Source organism: Trachurus trachurus (assembly GCF_905171665.1).
Source record: "Trachurus trachurus genome assembly, chromosome: 1".
Classification (NCBI taxonomy): Eukaryota; Metazoa; Chordata; class Actinopteri; order Carangiformes; family Carangidae; genus Trachurus; species Trachurus trachurus.
Genome location: NC_139891.1, coordinates 30,574,390 through 30,592,362, shown reverse-complemented (window position 1 = coordinate 30,592,362; position 17,973 = coordinate 30,574,390). Strand labels below are relative to the sequence as shown.

General features: G+C 42.7%; 1 protein-coding gene across 1 annotated transcript; it reads left to right on the top strand.

The window, feature by feature from the left end:
- Positions 1–9,636: 9,636 nt before the first annotated feature.
- Positions 9,637–17,498, top strand: mgat3b (beta-1,4-mannosyl-glycoprotein 4-beta-N-acetylglucosaminyltransferase b; the record flags this gene model as incomplete). The annotated part of the gene is made up of 4 exons (XM_083969551.1): positions 9,637–10,140; positions 13,425–14,092; positions 15,344–15,626; positions 16,135–17,498. The coding sequence occupies 4 exons, from the start codon at positions 9,637–9,639 to the stop codon at positions 16,630–16,632; spliced, it is 1,953 nt and encodes a 650-aa protein (XP_083825677.1). The 3' UTR covers positions 16,633–17,498.
- Positions 17,499–17,973: the final 475 nt, after the last annotated feature.

Sequence of the window (17,973 nt, the reverse complement as noted above, 5' to 3'; positions counted from 1 at the left end):
TCCTCCTGGCACGTACGCTCTCTGTGGTTGTTTATCACTGGGATCGGCCTCCGTGTCTCCAAACCAAATGTTTGGGCTGTGTTCGTCAACCAGCGGCTCTTGCTTTTCTAACCCTCTCCAGGGGGTTTGAAAAACTTTTGGAAAAAAATAAAAAATAAAACTCCCACAGAGAGAGAGAGGTGGGGGGTTATTTTTATTCTGAGGGAGGCGAAGTCTACTCAGTAATACCGGTCTGATAAGATAAACAAGCTGTGATGTGGGGCAGGAGAGCAGCCATCTCTCCGCTCTCCACCTCCTCTGATACCGGCTCTCTCTTTGAATAAAAGCTTTCAGTTGTATAAACACAGGAACTTAAGTCGCCCTGAATTAACACACAAAAAAGCAGATTTCAGAAAAATTTCCTTTTCCCTTGATTCAACGCATTCCAGTGCCGAACACACGCCAAGCTCTGTGTTTCCTCCCTCCCTTATTGGCTGAAGCTGCTTTATCAGACACGTTCTGATGGTGGAGGAATGTGAAGTTAGATTACAATGATTATGTAAAGAAGAAATATGAACAATTATATTTAACATTAGATAACATACGGGTGTCAGGGGACAGTTAAAAAATGTCCCATCTCCTCACACTCACACACATGTATGAGGAAACAAGCTAACAAACAGAAGACCCTCCTTGCTCTCTCTCTCTCCCTGTCAATTACTCAAAATATAAATCTATCAATGTATAGCAATAATACAATTTAAAAAAAGTTGTATGTCATATACAGTTAAAATGAAATTTGGGGGAAAGGTCTTATTCTGGTGACAGATTTCAAACCATGCCTCCCAAACATTTCCTGTCAAGGTCCAAGTGATGACAGTTTCATTCAAAACTACACTCTAAATTTCTACCAAAGACTTAATTAAAGGTCCCATATCGTATTGAGGTAGATGTCAACATTTTTTGTTTGTTTGTTTGTTTTTATTTTGATTATAAAGAACCCAACACACTCAGCCTGTATTCAGAAACTAAATTTAAAAAAAGTTGCATGTCAAGTTCTATCACTTAGAAGTAAAGCCATTTAGCGCCGTTTAGCTCAGTGGGTAGAGCAAAGGCTATAGTCCTCACTGCAGCCGGCTCTGGGTCGAATCCCGACTCAGGTGGCCCTTTTCTGCAGTTCATTCCCCCTCTTTCTGCCTCCCCATTTCCTGTCTCTCTCGACTATACTACACTATCAATTAAAGGGATACAAAAAGTCCAAAAAATATACTTAAAAAAAAAGAAGTAAAGCCAGAATGATTAATGGTTTGACTGGTTTTCCTCGTCTTCCATGATAATGAAGCTCATTCTGTTTGAGCTGAACTGGTGGTTGGATGAAGTGATTAATGTGAGCGACCTCTTGTTTAGACGACCATGTGATGTGATGCTGCCCCTGTGTCAGATATTTAATAGACTCTTGTTTATTTAATCTGATTATCATGGGCCTGTAAAAACAGCTGGATAAAAAAAGAACTACCATGATTATGTCACAGTGAAGTCATCAACACACACAATAAAACCTGGTTTTATGAAACTGGGCCACAAGTTTGAAGTCAAATAAAAGATGATGTTGTTTCTAATTATGAGAAAAATGTTTTTGAAGTCTGGATGATGTCATCCTGGATGCCCTGGCTGCGCCGGGAGGAGGTCGAGCTTTGCCTCCGCACCTGTGTTACTCTTCACCTTCACAGAGTGGTGCAGTTATGTGTGAGATCCTGTCAGCTGTTTGACCTTTAAAAACTCCCTCATGTGCGTTATCTGACAGGCGGCATCGCAGGCCAGAGGAGGCGGTTGCAACAGTCGCCTGGTGACATGAGCACACCGGAGTAATTTCTACAATCATGCCTTGGCTCAGGAGCACCTGGGCACCGGGGTACTTGAAACTCCGACTGAAAACACCCACGCGATGTCAGCAGTTTCTCTGTTTGTAAGTGCTTTTGTATTTGAGTAGAGATGGGATAACTAATCGTAGTAGATTTGATCATACGTAGATCTAGTGGTGCATTTCCCACCTTTTCCTTTAAACCTCTCTGTGATTCCTCTCTACTTTTTTGAAAAATATCATTCTCCAATCATTTTCAGCAGCTACTAAAAATGTTGTTCGATACCTCATGGTAACAGACACAATAGGCTGCGTTCACACTGCAGTTACAAGTTACCTGAATCTGATTTTTTCACTCTATTGCGACCCATATCTGATTTACTTTTAAAAGTGTGAACAGCATTGAATCTGACATTTTCAAATCAGATTCAGACCACTTCCATATCTGGTCCTGAATCAGATTCAATGTTTTCCAATGCGACCCCAGTGTGAACAGATAAGGCAGATTTGATGCGACTTTTACGTCATTTTACAATGTTTACTCTAGGTTTTGTTTTAGAAGCGGCAGCATGACCACATACACGTCACACACAGAGCAATAAAACGAACGATAAAAAGTAGGATAATTTGACGTGCAGCGGTGTGTGTTTACCAACAACTTAACAGCTGTAGTGAGAATGTGAGCGCTGAAGGAGAGGAGATTATAAATAAAAAGGTACAGGTGGTGTTAAACTTTGGGTTGTAATAATGTTGTTGACGTTGTTTCTTAATAAACTGAACGCTGCCCAGCTGGTTGAGACACTTCAGGAGGTTTATTCCTATAAAGAGTACAAACTAAAGTACCGGTAACTGAAACTAAAACATAGAGTTTGGCTCTTTCTCTTCACTCGTTTCCTCCTCAGCAGCCGCTCAGGCATTTTCCAGTTTCCCTTTCCACAGACATTTCAAAATAAAAGTGAAAGTTCTCGTTCCCTCTAGGTTTCCTGTACAACAGCTGCTGCGCCAGGGGTCGTTGTTATTGTTCTTTTGCCCATGCGGGTCAAACCGTTCACACTGGAATCTGATATAGGACACATTTTAGATGGTAATGTGAACAGCCAAACCGTTCAGCCAACAGCCAACGTATCTGAGCAAAAAAAATCCAAATTGAGCATTAAGGCTTGCAGTGTGAACGTAGCCCAAGATACACAACAAGGAAGAGAAACACAATCATGCAGCAGGTGATCTGAAGATCTAAATCTACTTTATTCACCTTTTAATTAAGAATTTATAAAGACAAATCAGTTCTGAGAGAATCTGACTGCACTTACACCAGGGAAATTCCCACAAGCTGTTATTGAGATTTCCCGTCATGTTGACCTTTGACTAGTAAAATCTAATCTAACTCCATGAGGTAACGTGAACATTGTGCCAAATTTGAAGAAGACTCAAAATATTGCATGTACAAAATCAAAATGAAGTCACTGTGATCTTGACCTTTTGACCTTTTGACCTCAAACCAACAAAGTCCAATCAAGTGCATGTTAGTGCTACAGTCCTGTAAAAGGTCATAATGTATAGTACAACATATATATAAGCTCTGTTGTCAGATTTCCATGAGTCTACCGTGGCGATGCTTCAGATGTCGCTGCAACAAAGACTGGTGGGTTTTGTTTGGAGACGGCCTGTTATCTACTGCTGAGGTGATGAAGCGGTTAATGACCTTAACGTTTGGCAGCTCACCGGTCAGTGATTGGCTGAAGGCCACAAGCGTCAGGTTGTGATTGGAGCCAGTGATGAGAATGAGCCAGTGGAGCTTAGACAGAGCGGTGCATGTGGAGATATTCTCAACTTTTACTAAGCTTCATTTGTACAAACTAGTGTTATTATTCACTGTGGCAGCGCAGCAGCATCCTCCTCTGTTGGTGACGACTGCATCATTATCACAACGTTTGGAGAATTCTCCCTTGTGCCCTTGTAATATTTGATAATGTGCTCTCACCCTGTATTGCACTATATAAATAAATAAATACATAAAAAGGTTTGGAGAAAAGATCCTGCTCTGGTTTAGTGCAATGACTTCAGCTGCGTTTAACCCAATCACCAAGTCCTGTGTGGATGTGTCCACCGTCCACCCAGACCTTGTGGCTCTCCGCTGCTGCCAATGAAAGAGCTGCTTGATTCATTGTGTTTGCCACTGCAGTCAGCTGTGTAGAAACATACAGTATCAGATCAGGTTCAGTGTTTCATATAATAACATTATATATATATATATTTATATATATTTAGACATTTTAGTGGGGTTATTATTTATGGTCCTTTTCCTCTAGCTCGACACAGATCTACTCTGGGTTTTTTGGGGGGGGGGTTTTGTGCTTTTTTTGCTTTTCCACTAGCACTCAGCGTGACGTCCAACAAGAATCAAACCCGCTAAGTTTAAAAACACAGCAGCAGCAACGCCCACTGATCTGTACTGAGACTGTTATTCTTTCACCTGAGTTAGCGAGGTGTAGGCGAGAAAAAGAGAGCGAGACGACGTGGCTGTAGATGCCGTGATATGACGACCCCGCCCCCCGCTGAGGAGGAACTGTGAAGGACTCAGCTGTGACGGAAAAGGGCCTAAACCGAGTCTAGTAGAGCTGTAACTGTAGTGGGAAGGGCTGCAAAGTAATGGTAACTGGTAGTGGAAACCCTGCTTTAACATCTAAACAAAAAGAGTTATCTGAAGCTAATACAGTAAGTCTAGGCTACCTTTTCTCCAGTAAGTCGCTGCCCTATTTTCCAAGATGACACTCCTCCTCTGACTGTCTGACCTGGTGCCACTCCTAAATGAATGTAGAGGAAACACTGAGGTTTTTCCCTTTGACCCATTGATCCAGTTGTTCCTCCTTTGTTTTTGGCGTCAGTGCTGTCTCCAGACTGGACTGTAATGTCATTTATCATTTAGCGACAGGCAGATATAGTCATAAAAGGGTGCGTGTTGCAGTACTGTACAGTCTGACTACATATTTCCATGACTTATCTGATTCTGCTACACCCGTCTGTAACGTTAAAATGGAGCGGTTTGGTTTTGAATACTCTGCCTTTCACTCTGTACCTCAGCTGCGTGTCTCGCTCTCTGCAGATGAACTATCTCTTTTTATCATCCGGCGGGGAGGTTTGGGGAGATTTCTTTGTGGTCGCACTCTTATGTTCATGCAAATGTTTCCCGTGTCTCAAGGGCTGCACACTGACTGCACCGAGCAGAGTCCAATTGAAAAGCAGAACATTTCTATAAGGTCACACTGATAAATGTTGAGCCGCCTCTCTAGAAGCTCCATTTGTTCTGTTTTACTGGGTCTCTCCAAGTCTTTCCTTTCCCGTCCTTTATGTCCGCGCCCCCGTGTTTCATTTTTAATCAACAACACTGAAGGACTTTTACAAGAAGCCGTTTTTGAAAGTTTATTGACATAACATAAAATTAGAGTTGCAAAGCTTTTGGATCTAGCTTTGCTGTTTTGCCCCATGCTTCCTGTTATTATACCAAGATAAACTCACAGGTTCTGGCTTTGGTTTCATATTTACATCATCGCTCTTATTCAAATCTAATGAGGTCATCTTGTAAATTTCCAAACGGCTTCTTTTGCTATCTGAAAGTCTTGATAAAAGTAACGCTGCCCATGTTTGTTTCCAGATAACACTGAAAAAATATTTTGATTTATGGCTGGTTATGGTTTTCACCTTGAAGGAGTTCAAAATCCTAAATCTTTGCATTTACAACGACTTACAAAGGTTTCAGCATCCAAAATCTGTCCTTAACTATACCCGAACATCATTAAAATATTTTTTTTTTGAGGAGGGAGAAGAAAGCAAACCCTTTTTTTCCCCTCTCGCTCTTTGTGACTGTTTCTTTCTGTTCTTTTTTTTGTGTCAGAGTAGAAAGAGAGATGAGCCTTTTATTCACCCCTCACTTCCTCCTCTTTGTCTTCTGTGGCGAGCTGCGTGGGACACAAGAGGAGCTGGGAGTGAAGGAGTGAACGTGAAGGGGAATTAGAGATGACAGATGATAGTGGGGAGCTGAGAGAATTGCAGAGCGGATGTGACAGTGGGAGACGAGGTGGCACAGTGCTCCAGTAATACACCAAACACCACCAGCCTCCACCTCATCTCCCTTTTCTCTGCCTCTGACCTCTTCTCTCTCATCCTCGCCTCTCGTCTCGTCTCCTCTCTTCCATCTATGATTGTGTTCACGTCAGCGGTGGTATTGTGTGAGTGTGTGAGTGTGTGTGTGCTTCATTTATATTCTGAAATGGCAGAACTGCATCTCAGCGAGTAGATGGAGTAACACAATACAACACGTCTCTATCTGAAAATGGTTTCTTACCTCGGCCGTAAGTGCAGCGTTAGCGCCTGTCGAGTCGACTGAAGGCGAGGAGAGTGTGGGACCGGTTACTCCCAACAATATGGACTGAAAACTCTACTAACACCTTATTATTTTAGATTGCTTCTGTCTTACAGACGATTTCAATCATCTCTTTCTTTTTTTCTTTTTTCTTTTTTTTTTTGACGAAATGAGAGTAGGGAAAAGTGTGGCTCTTATTCTGGAGACAGATTTCAAACAAAGCCTCCCAAACATTTCCTGTCAAGGTCCAAGTGAACCTCAATTTTTTCCAGCTCCACTATAAATTTCACTCAGCTAAAGATTTAAAGGTCCCATATCATGTTAATTTAGATATCAATGTTTTTTAGTTTTTGTTACTGTGAAAGAACCCAACACACTCAGCCTGTGTTCAGAAACTGAGCCTTCAAATTAACCACTGGGACTTCTGTAACCTTGTGATGTCACAAGTTAGCACCCAGCCCCATGCACCCACCTTATAGGATTTGAGTATTTACCTGAAAGCTGCTCTCTACAACTTACTACTTATTAAATTTGATGAAGGTTTAGACAGACTACAGATTTCATTTCTGTTCATTAACTTTATTAGAACCAAAAAGTCTGCTGCTTATGAGCCTTTATTGTTTTTTTTGTTTGTTTTTTTAAATGTTTTCAGAGGCAGATGTGAATACAGATGGATATTAAACAATCCATGTATTTTTTTGTATTATTAAAGTGGCAAACTTACAAACTGTAAGTCTTTTCTAGTGCACTGGGAGCTGTTGTTATAGATGTTTTCATGTAGTGAAACAGTTGGAGCAGATTTAGGGAAGTAGATCTTCATGGTCAAGTACGACTCCAGGACGAGCCAAATTTTTATATGAGTTAAAAAAACATTGACTGTAAAACCTGTAGAATAAAAAAAAGCTTGTAGGATACGGCACAACATGATCATAAAGCACAATCATATCAACAAAAAAGCCTCATTTAAAACAACTGCAGCGTTTTAACACAGGAAATCTCTCTTTATTTGTACTTAAGGACTTGAGATAAGGCCACTGATGCCTCATTTTTATCTAATGCAGCTGCCACAGCAGAACTGGCAGTGTAGGGGTTGACACAGTGTATGGTCTCTTTTTTCCAAAATAAAAGAAACTTAATTCCTCTGACTAAAAGCTACACTTCAAAGTAAAGAGTCCTTCACAGAAAAGCAGCCGAGTCAAAAGCACAACATTTGTCTTTTAAGTGTCGCGGTGTAAAAGTCATACGTTTCCGAAAAAGAAAAAAAAAGAAAAACACTACTTAGGCAAAGTACAGATACTCAAATTGAATGTATGTGGTTTGCTGTTGAACATCTTATCTCTGTTCAGCTGTTCACATGAAGCTATTTGAGCCTGTGGACAAGTTTCACAACAACTTGTCAAACCCACACATGAATGTAAAATGTTTCATCCCCACGAGGCCTCACTCCTCCTCCTCCTCCTCCTCTGCTCTCATCTCTCACTTTCACATTCACTCTCATGCCTCATTCATCCCTCTCCTCCGTCTTCCACTGTGCTACATCTCTCCATCACATCTCCTCCTCCCCCCCGATCTTCACTTGGATCTCTTTCTCTCCCCCACTCTTCTCCCATTGCCCTTCTTCACTCTTCTCCTCCTCCTCCGTCTTTGCCTGTTTTGCTTTATATCCAGTGCATTGCTGGGAGGTCACAGGCAAGGAGTTTCTTTTTTTCCCCCCTCTGTGTTTTGTTTTTGATTAACGTGTTCAGATGTCCAACATTTGTGAAGCGAGAGTGCAAGAATAAATCTCGACGCGAGCACAGAGCGTACTCGTTCCTTGACCGTTTACTGACCCACACTTTGCTAAAAAGGAAATCCCGCTCAAAAGCCAAGACAGATGCTCATATTCAGACGCTTTAAGTCCACTTATATGCTTTATTTCAATCCCTTTTTTATTGTGGCCGAGAGAAAACGAAGATGAAAGAGCATCGGGGCAGATGTGTACAAACGGGACCAGATTAGGATTATCTGTTATCCCTCAGTGTTACGTTTAGATATATTTATTTTTTATTTTTTTTTATTTTTTGAAAAATCATGGTCATCCCTTCAGTATTCAGCACATCATATGTCATTTTTCTCATCTCAGTGCACATTTAGCAAGAAGCCAGTAAGACTCATGGGCCGCCGAGACTTCCCTTCTCCTTCTCCTCCCCGTGTACATGCCTCCGTCTCGTCTTCTTTCCTGTATCCTCCTTAATAAAAAGCTACAGGATGGAAATTAAATCAAATCATTTAATCAGCACGATCATCAGAATAAATTATATTCACTTGGCTGGGCAGAGCCGGGGCCGCAGCGCAGCCTCCGAAACAGGCCCTTGATTGTCAGTGCGGCTAATTATGCTTGTAGGGGAGCTGCAGAGGGAGGAGTGGGGGGCTGCAGGGGGGTGGGGGGTGGGGGGCTGCACAGTCCAGTGATCTCTGTTGGTTTGTCACCAAGAGCGTTCCCTTTTAATGTTGCACATAGTCATTTCATATCACGTCACGATTTGTACAAACATGTTGATATTTTAACCCTCCTGTTGTCCTCCTGGGCCAAGGAAGGAAGGATGGAAAGAAGGAAGGAAGGAAGGAAGGAAGGAAGGAAGGAAGGAAGGAAGGAAGGAAGGAAGGAAGGAAGGAAGGAAAGACAAAGGGAAAGAAGGAAGGGAAAAGGGAAGGAAAGATAGATGGAGGGGAGGGAACAGATTGGGTCAAAAAAAGAAGGAAGAAGTAAGGACAAAGTGAAGGAAGGAAGGGAGGGAGGCAAAAAAAGGATTGTGGAAAGAAGGATGGGAAAGGGAAGGAAAGAAAGATGGAGGGAGGGAGGGAACAGACCAGGTCAATTGGATCAAAAGAGGAAGGAAGAAGAAGTAAGGATGAAGGGAAGGAAGGAAGGAAAGAAGCAAGGGAAAAATGATTGTGGAAAGAAGAAAGGGAAAAGGGAAGGACTGAAAGATGGAGGATGAGAGCAGATTCGTTCAAGGAAGGAAGAAAGAAGGGAAAGAAGGAAGGGAAAAGGAAGGAAAGAAGGAAGGGTCAATTTGACCCAGAAGGACAACATAGGAGGGTTAAGGTTTTTGTTTTACTGACGTACACGCTTTTTTTCTCTCCTCTAAAGTCATTGAACTGGAAAAATGGAAGCTCATGTTGAATAATTCGTTATCGAATCACGCTGATTTTATTATCTATGCACAAAAAAGAAGAAAAAGAAGAAACTGTTTCCCTCAGGTTCTCTGTGTCTGAAAAATCAATTACCGTCCTCATAGTCCTGCCCTTGTTTTCCTCTTTATACGGGGAAAACAACAGACAGTGACCATCATTGAACTGAAGGGTGAAATGCAGGTTTGTGACTCTGTTTACTCGAGGCTGTTTTTATTAGTCAGACTCATGTTTTGTCATTTCTCTCGTATCTGTTTCCAGGATGAAAATGCGGCGGCACAGGGTGTTCTTGCTGTGCACGGTGGGCCTGTGCGTCATCTCCTTCCTCCACTACTACAAGGCCCTCCACTATGTCTCCCTGCTGCACGAGCTCTCCCCTCCCAACCCCAACATCAAGTCCTTCATCATGGTCACCGGCTTCTTCTGGAGGGAGAAGGGCGTGGCCGCGACCCCGCTCAGCCCCGCCTCCCCCGAAGAGGCCCCTCCCCTACCGGGCCTACGCCAATCGGACGCCAAAGCTAGAGGCGTGCCGGGTGCAGCGGCGGGAGGTGGAGGGGATGGAGAAGGAGAAGGAGGAGGTGGGGAAGGAGGAGCAGGAGGAGGTGGAGGTGGAGGAGGAATTGTTCCTGGGATCCAGGAGTTTGTGGGTGGAGGTCCGGGGATCGTTGGCAGAGCCGGGCTGGAGATAAGGCTGAGGGAGGAACCGGCAGCGCTAGACCCCAGGGAGAAACCAGAGGAGAACCAGCGGGAAGACGCTCCCAATGAGGTGAGATGATGGGTGAAGTTTTACTGTGAACATGTTCACTGTGATGCAGCATGAAGCAACGTCTCCTACCTCCACATCCATCCAGTCTGTTTTTGGTGAGACCGACTGCTTTATAGTTCCCAGTAGCGATGTGCTACTCGAGACCGGTCTTGGTCTTGTCTCGTTCTTGGTCGAGCTGGACTTTTTTTCTCAAGACCACAACTGCAGTAACATCGTTTTTTCAACTGAAAATGTCACTCGCTCACTTTGGTTTATGAAGCCTAATGTAATTCAATAACTTTAAGATAATTAAAATTGTTCCACTAAAGTATCTGCTTGTGTAACCATCTGAAAAACTTGATTGCACTAGTCTTAAAAGTGGGAGAGCAGATTGTGTTCTTTGTTATTCTGTTCAATCCAAACTTTGTTTTAATTAATTATGGTATAGATTTTATATAAAGTTATATTTTCTTTCTAGCTGAGGAATAATGTAAATATCAAGCAATGTGATTATTATCAGTACTGGTACTGGATACAGTAATGGTCTTGAAAATGGTCTCGCATTGGTTTGGTCTCGTTCTTGGACTTCACTTGGTCTTGAAATCTTAGTACAGTATGTTCTCGTCTTGGTCTTGACTCGGTCTCAGGTTAGGTGGTCTTGACCACAACACTAGTTACCAGTAGGTTGATGCGATTATAAAGTTTCATCCTGGGGTGTAATTGTATTGGACACAAGGACTCACTAAGTTTCAAGCCAAGATCAGGGTTATAGCTTTAATCAGTGTAGAAGAATCACTGCCGCCAATTTCAGCTCTTCAACAACAATATTTTCGTAAAATAGAAGTTTTATAAGGAGCATTTGTCATTGCTTCAGTCCCTTTGAAGCATAAATCATGATTACAGTTATATTTGGACTGAGCACCTGATCAAGAAAAGATGTTGGATTGGACTGAAGTTAAGGATAAGCAGTACCAAAGCGTTTCTATTCAAACTGTAAATTTCTTTTCAAAATTGACTTCCATGCAGGAGATTGCAGATATTGATCATCAATAGGCAATATCTTAATACATCTGAATGACAATTAAATGATCTGCCAAAGATTAGAAATCATCTTAAGGATAGTAACGTTTGGTGACATGGACTACTGACAACAACTGATTTTTGGTTTTGGTTTTAAACCGTGCGGTTAAGTAACAAAAAAAATCCAATCTGCCAAAATACAGACATTCTGTTTGTAAAAAAACCAAGCATCTGCAAAATGTCAGTTATTTTGTAGTTGTTTTGACGTCAACTCTTAAAATTAAACATGTGTTCAACGTTAGAGAGTCATTACAGTCCAACGTCTCTCTGATGTTACATTGATGTTTGGTGCCAGTTGAGTAATTAAAGGCACATTGTCTGAATGGATTTCAGACAATGTGACACCTAAATAATGAAAGTACTGTATGTATTTCCCATCCAATGTACCACTGGCTTTTTTAGGGTTTTTTCCGTCAATGATCGTTTTCCTTGAGAGCCTTAAGTTACATAAATCGCCATGGTGACCATCCTCCTGTCATATGCTGTTATTGTAGTTGATTAATGAGACAATCATGTGTCTCAGATGTACAGGAAGTCACCACCCACTTGGGTCTAATGTAGTGTTTCTGAGGCTTGTTTACTGTCATCTGCCTAATGCAAAAAATGGGGGGGAAAAATCTTTCAGAAATTCATCATCTCACAATCTTTATTATATCGTCATTATATTTGTTTGTTCAGAAAAGAGAAGTCTTTCAACTTAAGATTTTATTTTGGTTGACTGAAGTGGGTAAAACAAACAAAAATTGGAAAGTAGTAACGTGGTGTCCTCTTTGTGGAAAGATATTTTTGTAACACTCCTGTGGTAATTTAATGTGATATTACCTCATACATAATGTATTGCCTATCATCTTTCATTATTCTCTAATATTGCTTCATTTTAACCACATCATTTTATTACTCCTTCACCTTGTGTTTTATCACCGTACTCCCTAACACGCCGCAAGTCCTGAAGTTCATTTTCATGAAGTTTTAAACAAGTGATTACAGAACGGTGTCTTTGTCTCAGAGGTCACATGGCCAGATAATCATTTCCTGTCAAGATTATAACTGGTTTACTCAGGAAATAATGGCTTTTATATTGAAGTTGTAATGATAAGCTGTTATTGTTGCGGTGCGACTGCAGCAGGCAGCAGCTCGTTTTATTTCTGAACATTAACTTCAGACTGTTTATTCATTCATTTAATAATTCACCCACATTTAATCTTGTTTGATACCAAAGAGAAGTTTATATAACACTGGAGCAAAGACAAAGGCACAGAATCAGATAAAGCTAATAAGTTTGCCAGTTTGCGAAATGTCTAATATCGATGTTAAGGTCACACTGGTACACTGGTTTTGTAGACAGTAGGGGATATACAAAGTCATTAAAGGCTAAATTGTTTGCTAAATGAGCTATCAATCTGGTCAGTAATTAGAGGGTAGGGTGGGGGGTTTGCAGAGTTGTTAATCCTGCAGACCATTCAGTAAATTCAGGCACATCCTGGATATCAAGGCTTACCGGTAATATGATATTTCTGTAACCCTTTAATTTACAGGCCGCTAATTACATAACAATGTCAAGAAATAGCCGAGAAATAACGGTCAATTTCATAGTAATGTCGTGTTTTTCATAAAGGCAAAAAATTACACATGGTTTTCATGCTTTACAATTCTTCTCCACCAAGTCCTTGCAATTGTCAATCAGTTATTAGGGTTAGGGTTATTTCTGCACAAGCAATTATTTCTTGGCTATGTTTCTCGACATTACTATGAAATTGACCATTACTGTACTTCTAGGCTATTTCTAGACATTATGATGCAATTACTTGTTATTTCTTGGCGATTTCTTGACATTATCACATAATTAGTGGCCTGTATATTAAAGGGTTACTGATATTTCTGCTTTGTGTTGCATTAATTATGCGGTTACATCAGTAAAGTCAGCACCAGGTCTAGCTGGTGGTTGATATTTGGTATTTCCAAAAAGAAGTCTTGGGAAGACATGTTGACCATGAACATAGTTCTCCTTAATGGACAAAACTTGTGTAATTCAAATCAAGGAGACTTGAGTGTGTCTTCCAAATTGCTCAGTCAGTTTCAGTGTCACAGCAACTGGTGAAAGACAACATGACTTAATATAAATCTTTCTTACATTATTACTTTTTGTTATACGTTTTTAGTTATTACAATGAAATATAGATGATGCTGCTCATTCTAAGTGGTCTTATTTATGTTCTTCTTTCCAGGAGATAGCTGAAGACCATTTGATGCCAGGGAACTCGAGCCACCAAGCTCAACCTGCTGGGCCTGACCCCCCAGATGTCCCGTCGAATGGGCGAGAGCACCGAGCGGTCTTCTTCAACAAACAACTCCCGGACCCATTGGAAGTCATGGGAGACCTCCACACCCGCACTTATAAGCTTCAGGATGATAAAACATCTTACTTTGTCCGAACCAAAGCCGGAGCTCTTTGCTTCCGGCAGGGGACGGAAGTAGCGACCCCGAAGGAGTACTCTGGGAAATCGGGGGGTACCGCGGCCAACGGGGCTGGGGAAGGAGCTCGGGCGGGGGCTGCTGGGCAACGGAAACCTCTACAAGTCCAACAGCAGCCCTCCACGGCACCGAAAGCCAAGACGAGGACCAGGGGCAATGGGAAACGGCTAATCAAGTGTGTATGTCGGCCGGGATGGCACGGACCTTACTGTGGCGTTCCCACCATGGTGTTCCACTCCAATCTGCCCACCAAGGAGAGGCTGACACCCAGAGAGACCCCGCGGAGGGTGATCAACGCTATCAATGTTAACCACGAGTTTGACCTGCTGCACGTGCGCTTTCGCGAGCTCGCCCAAGCCGTTGATCTTTTCCTTGTATGTGAATCCAACTTTACTGCCTACGGAGAGAGGCGGCCTCTGAGGTAAAACCCACGACTCTGCACCATTGTGTGTGTGGAAAGGTCAAGGTGTGTTTGAGCAACATGTGTAATCCTCAGCTGAGCTGCTGTGTGGCCGTCAGCGGATCTCTTTCATTGTGTTTGACAAGACTGCGTTGTAAAACAGATAGTCAGACTGGAAGTGCAGTGAGGTGCAGTCACCGGAGTACGCTCACGTCCTGCAAATGTTTCAATACAGATAAGAAAAAACGTAAAAGTTAAACGAAATCCCAACTTTTATTGCCAAATTGTGACACTTCCTGATGCATTGAGTACTCACTGTTTACGGCCCACAGCCTTTGTTTACAGCCAACCTTCACGGTTTCTTGAGTATCAGTGTGCGGAATAACAATTACAACGAATTTCCTTTGAAATGCCTCGAGAGCAATTTTACAGCAGATTATCACAAGAGCAACACGACTGACTCTGCATGCAGCCTTGAAGGGAGAGATTGGTGTGTTCAATCATAGGATGTGACACTGCATGAAAGTAGCTAAATTCAGTAGCTGCGCATATCAACAGGTTAATTGAGTTGTTCTTCCAGTTGGTTTGGTGAGGGCTCCTGCACAGAAAGGAATCATTTGTCAAACAAGGATCTTTGTCACCTGTTGTTCCTTATGATGTACTTCAACCACCTGCCAATACTATATACGGTACATGGTAGCACACTTGGGATTTATTTTTTCCCCTACAGATTGAGGCAATCATTGGTTTTTCATTCTCTGTAGGGGAATCCATTAACTTTTGAAACTAGCTGGGAGTTGTGTCATCCATAACAATAAACACCAGGTCTGGATTTGTTTTTGTTTTTTTGCTTTTTTTTGTTTTTTTTTATCAAAGTTACATTATGATCTCATGGTAGCCTGCAGGTATCTTCCATCCTGCTTTTGAAAATGCATTAACATTTTAATGCTATAAACTGTTAAGTAGTACGTCCAACAAACCAATGGCACATTGATACACAGGCCAAAATTGGCTCCACAAAACAGGGCTGTACTGTACCACCATTGGTTTTATTGGAAAACTGCACTGTAAAACCATTAAACCATTAGTAAATAATGCAAACTAAGTACAGATGGTATAATTCAAGCTGGTTCCTAGCCTGCACAGATTACAAAAAGAGTTTCCATAGTGCAAAGTTCACTGTCTGTACTTTGTAAATTTGTATGTTTTCTGGATATGAACTAACAACACAGTTAAGTTCCTCAGTCAACTTCATGTCTGTGTTTCCCCCAGTTTCCTGAGCCTCCTCCTCAATGGGACGTATGACTACATCCGTCATAAGATCCAGTACGTGTTCCTCGACCACTTCCCAGAGGGCGGCCGGCAGGACGGCTGGATCGCCGACGACTACTTGCGTACCTTCTTGACGCGCAACGGCATGTCCAGAGTGGTGGGCTCCAGGCCAGACGACGTCTTCGTCATCAATGACGCGGATGAAATCCCAGCACACGAGGGCCTCCTCTTCCTCAAACTGTTCGACGGCTGGACGGAACCTTTCGCCATCCACATGCGCAAGGTTGCCGCAACGTTTCGTCTTCTTGTAGCAGCTTTTTTGACTCCCACATTCACATATCAACCATGCCCACACTGAAAGAACCTATAGGTTGTTTTTTTGTTTTTTTTAAGTATATTTTTGGGCTTTTTAATGCCTTTAATTGATAGCACAGTGAAGAGAGAGACAGGAAATGGGGAGGCAGAGAGGGGGAATGACACACAGGAAAGGGCTTCCCAATGCGGGATTCGATGGTGCATATATATACAGCATATACAGTATGCACAGATAAACTGCATATAGGTTTCATATATGCGCCTATATATCCTACATATCCTCATGAGGATATATGCGCATATATGAAACCTATATGCAGTTTGTCTGTATATTAGCATATATGCGTATATATGAAAACGGACAATTTTATGTATGCCACATATATTCAAACCTATATTAAAACCTATACGTTCTTTCCGTGTGGGTGTTTCATGCTTGTCTTTTTATAATTCTGTCCTCCTCTCTCCACTTCCAGTCACTCTATGGGTTTTTCTGGAAGCAGTTTGGCTCTCTAGAGGTGGTATCAGGTTGTACGCTGGGGATGCTCCAGGACGTCTACGACGGCGACGGTATCAGACTGCGCCGTCGCGAATACTACACGATGCCGGGTTTCCGCAAGTACGAGAACGACACGGGCCACATCCTGGTGCAGTGGTCGGTGGGCAGCCCCTTCCACTTCGCCGGGTGGCACTGCTCCTGGTGCTTCACGCCGAAGGGGATCTACTTCAAGCTGGTGTCGGCGCAGAACGGAGACTTCCCGCGCTGGGGCGACTACGAGGACAAGCGAGACCTCAACTACATCCGCAATCTGATCCGGACGGGGGGTTGGTTCGACGGCTCCGTGCAGGAATATCCTCCGGTGGACCCCAAAGAGCACATGTACGCCCCCAAGTACATGCTGGAGCACTACGACAGTTACCGCTACCTCCTGGAGAACCCTTACAGCAAAGCGTCCAGACTGAGTGAGGGCTAGGAGTTCAGCCGGGGCGAACAGTACGTGAAATAACTAGTCAGGCCCGACTGAGGCCTCAGCACTGAGTTAGGGGGTGGGAGTGGGGCGTAACGGTACTGACGAACTACATCTCTCATTGGAGCGATACTACATGATACTACTACGTATCTCCACCAGGCAGCACTGATGTTGCAGGGATTTAGAATCTCGTAAGAATCATTATTTCGGGGTCAAAAAAGGGAACACTGAATCATATCCACCATGGATTTACGGAGAGGATACAACCACTGGATAAACAAAAAAAATCATAGATTTCCTCATCCCTCCCCTTTTTGGGGGAGGAGCCAAGCTATTTTTTTTTTTTTTTTTTGGTACCCCACCCCTGTTCCTCCCTTTCTTCACCCAATCTGATTCGACATGCCTGCTGTCAGAGAGGAATGGGGTCGCTCAGAAGAAGAAGAAGAAAAAACAAGGGATATTTTGCAGGCTTGTGAAACCTGTGGAGAGGAGAAAACTGGGAGTGAAGAAAAAGTTTTCTTTTTTTTTTGTTTTTGTTTGTTTGTTTGTGTGTTCCCGTCTGTGTTTACTAAAGTTTACGAAACTGGCTGATGTTCCCGCTTCACTCTCCACCTTCAGATGTCTTCCTGTCATACTCGGTGACCTCCTTCCTTCCAGAAACAAGACACACACACACACACACATTCAGATATTATTATTATTATGTTTTCCTTTTCCGGGTATCAGTAGGAAATTGTTAAAACGGATTCAAAACACTGCTGGAGTGCCCATCGCCAAATGAAAAAGGAAAAGACTCCGCGGAGGAGGTGTTTCAACTCATTCATGAACTCCACACATCCACATGCACCTTAGACTCGCCTGTGTGTTTGTAAAAAAAAACAACAAAAACAAGAAGAAGGAAGAAGAAGCAAGTGTACGTATGTATGTATGTATGTGTGTGTGTGTGTGTGTGTGTGTGGTCTGTCTTTGTGTCATGTTGTGTGGCTGTGGGGCTGTGAAGGAGCAAGAGAGAGAAAAAGAAACATTGGGGGGGCGAAGGGGAGGGGAGGGGGGTTGAGATGGGAAAAACAGCACGATGGAGACAGGAGGCAGGAAAGAAAGGAGGATAATGAGGGAGGAAGAGAGCGCCGATGAAAAGGAGACTCTCGACATTCCCTTCCCCACAGCGTCTTGCTGACGCACGAGGACGGAGGGGTGTTGCAGGGATGAGTGTGCAAAATATGTGTGTGCCCCCCCACTCCCTATTCCCCTCCCATCCAACTCTTTAAAAAAAAAAAGCCGACACTCCACTGGCATCGCTGCAGACAGAGGAAGATGAAGTTAAGAGACTATATAGTTGAGGGA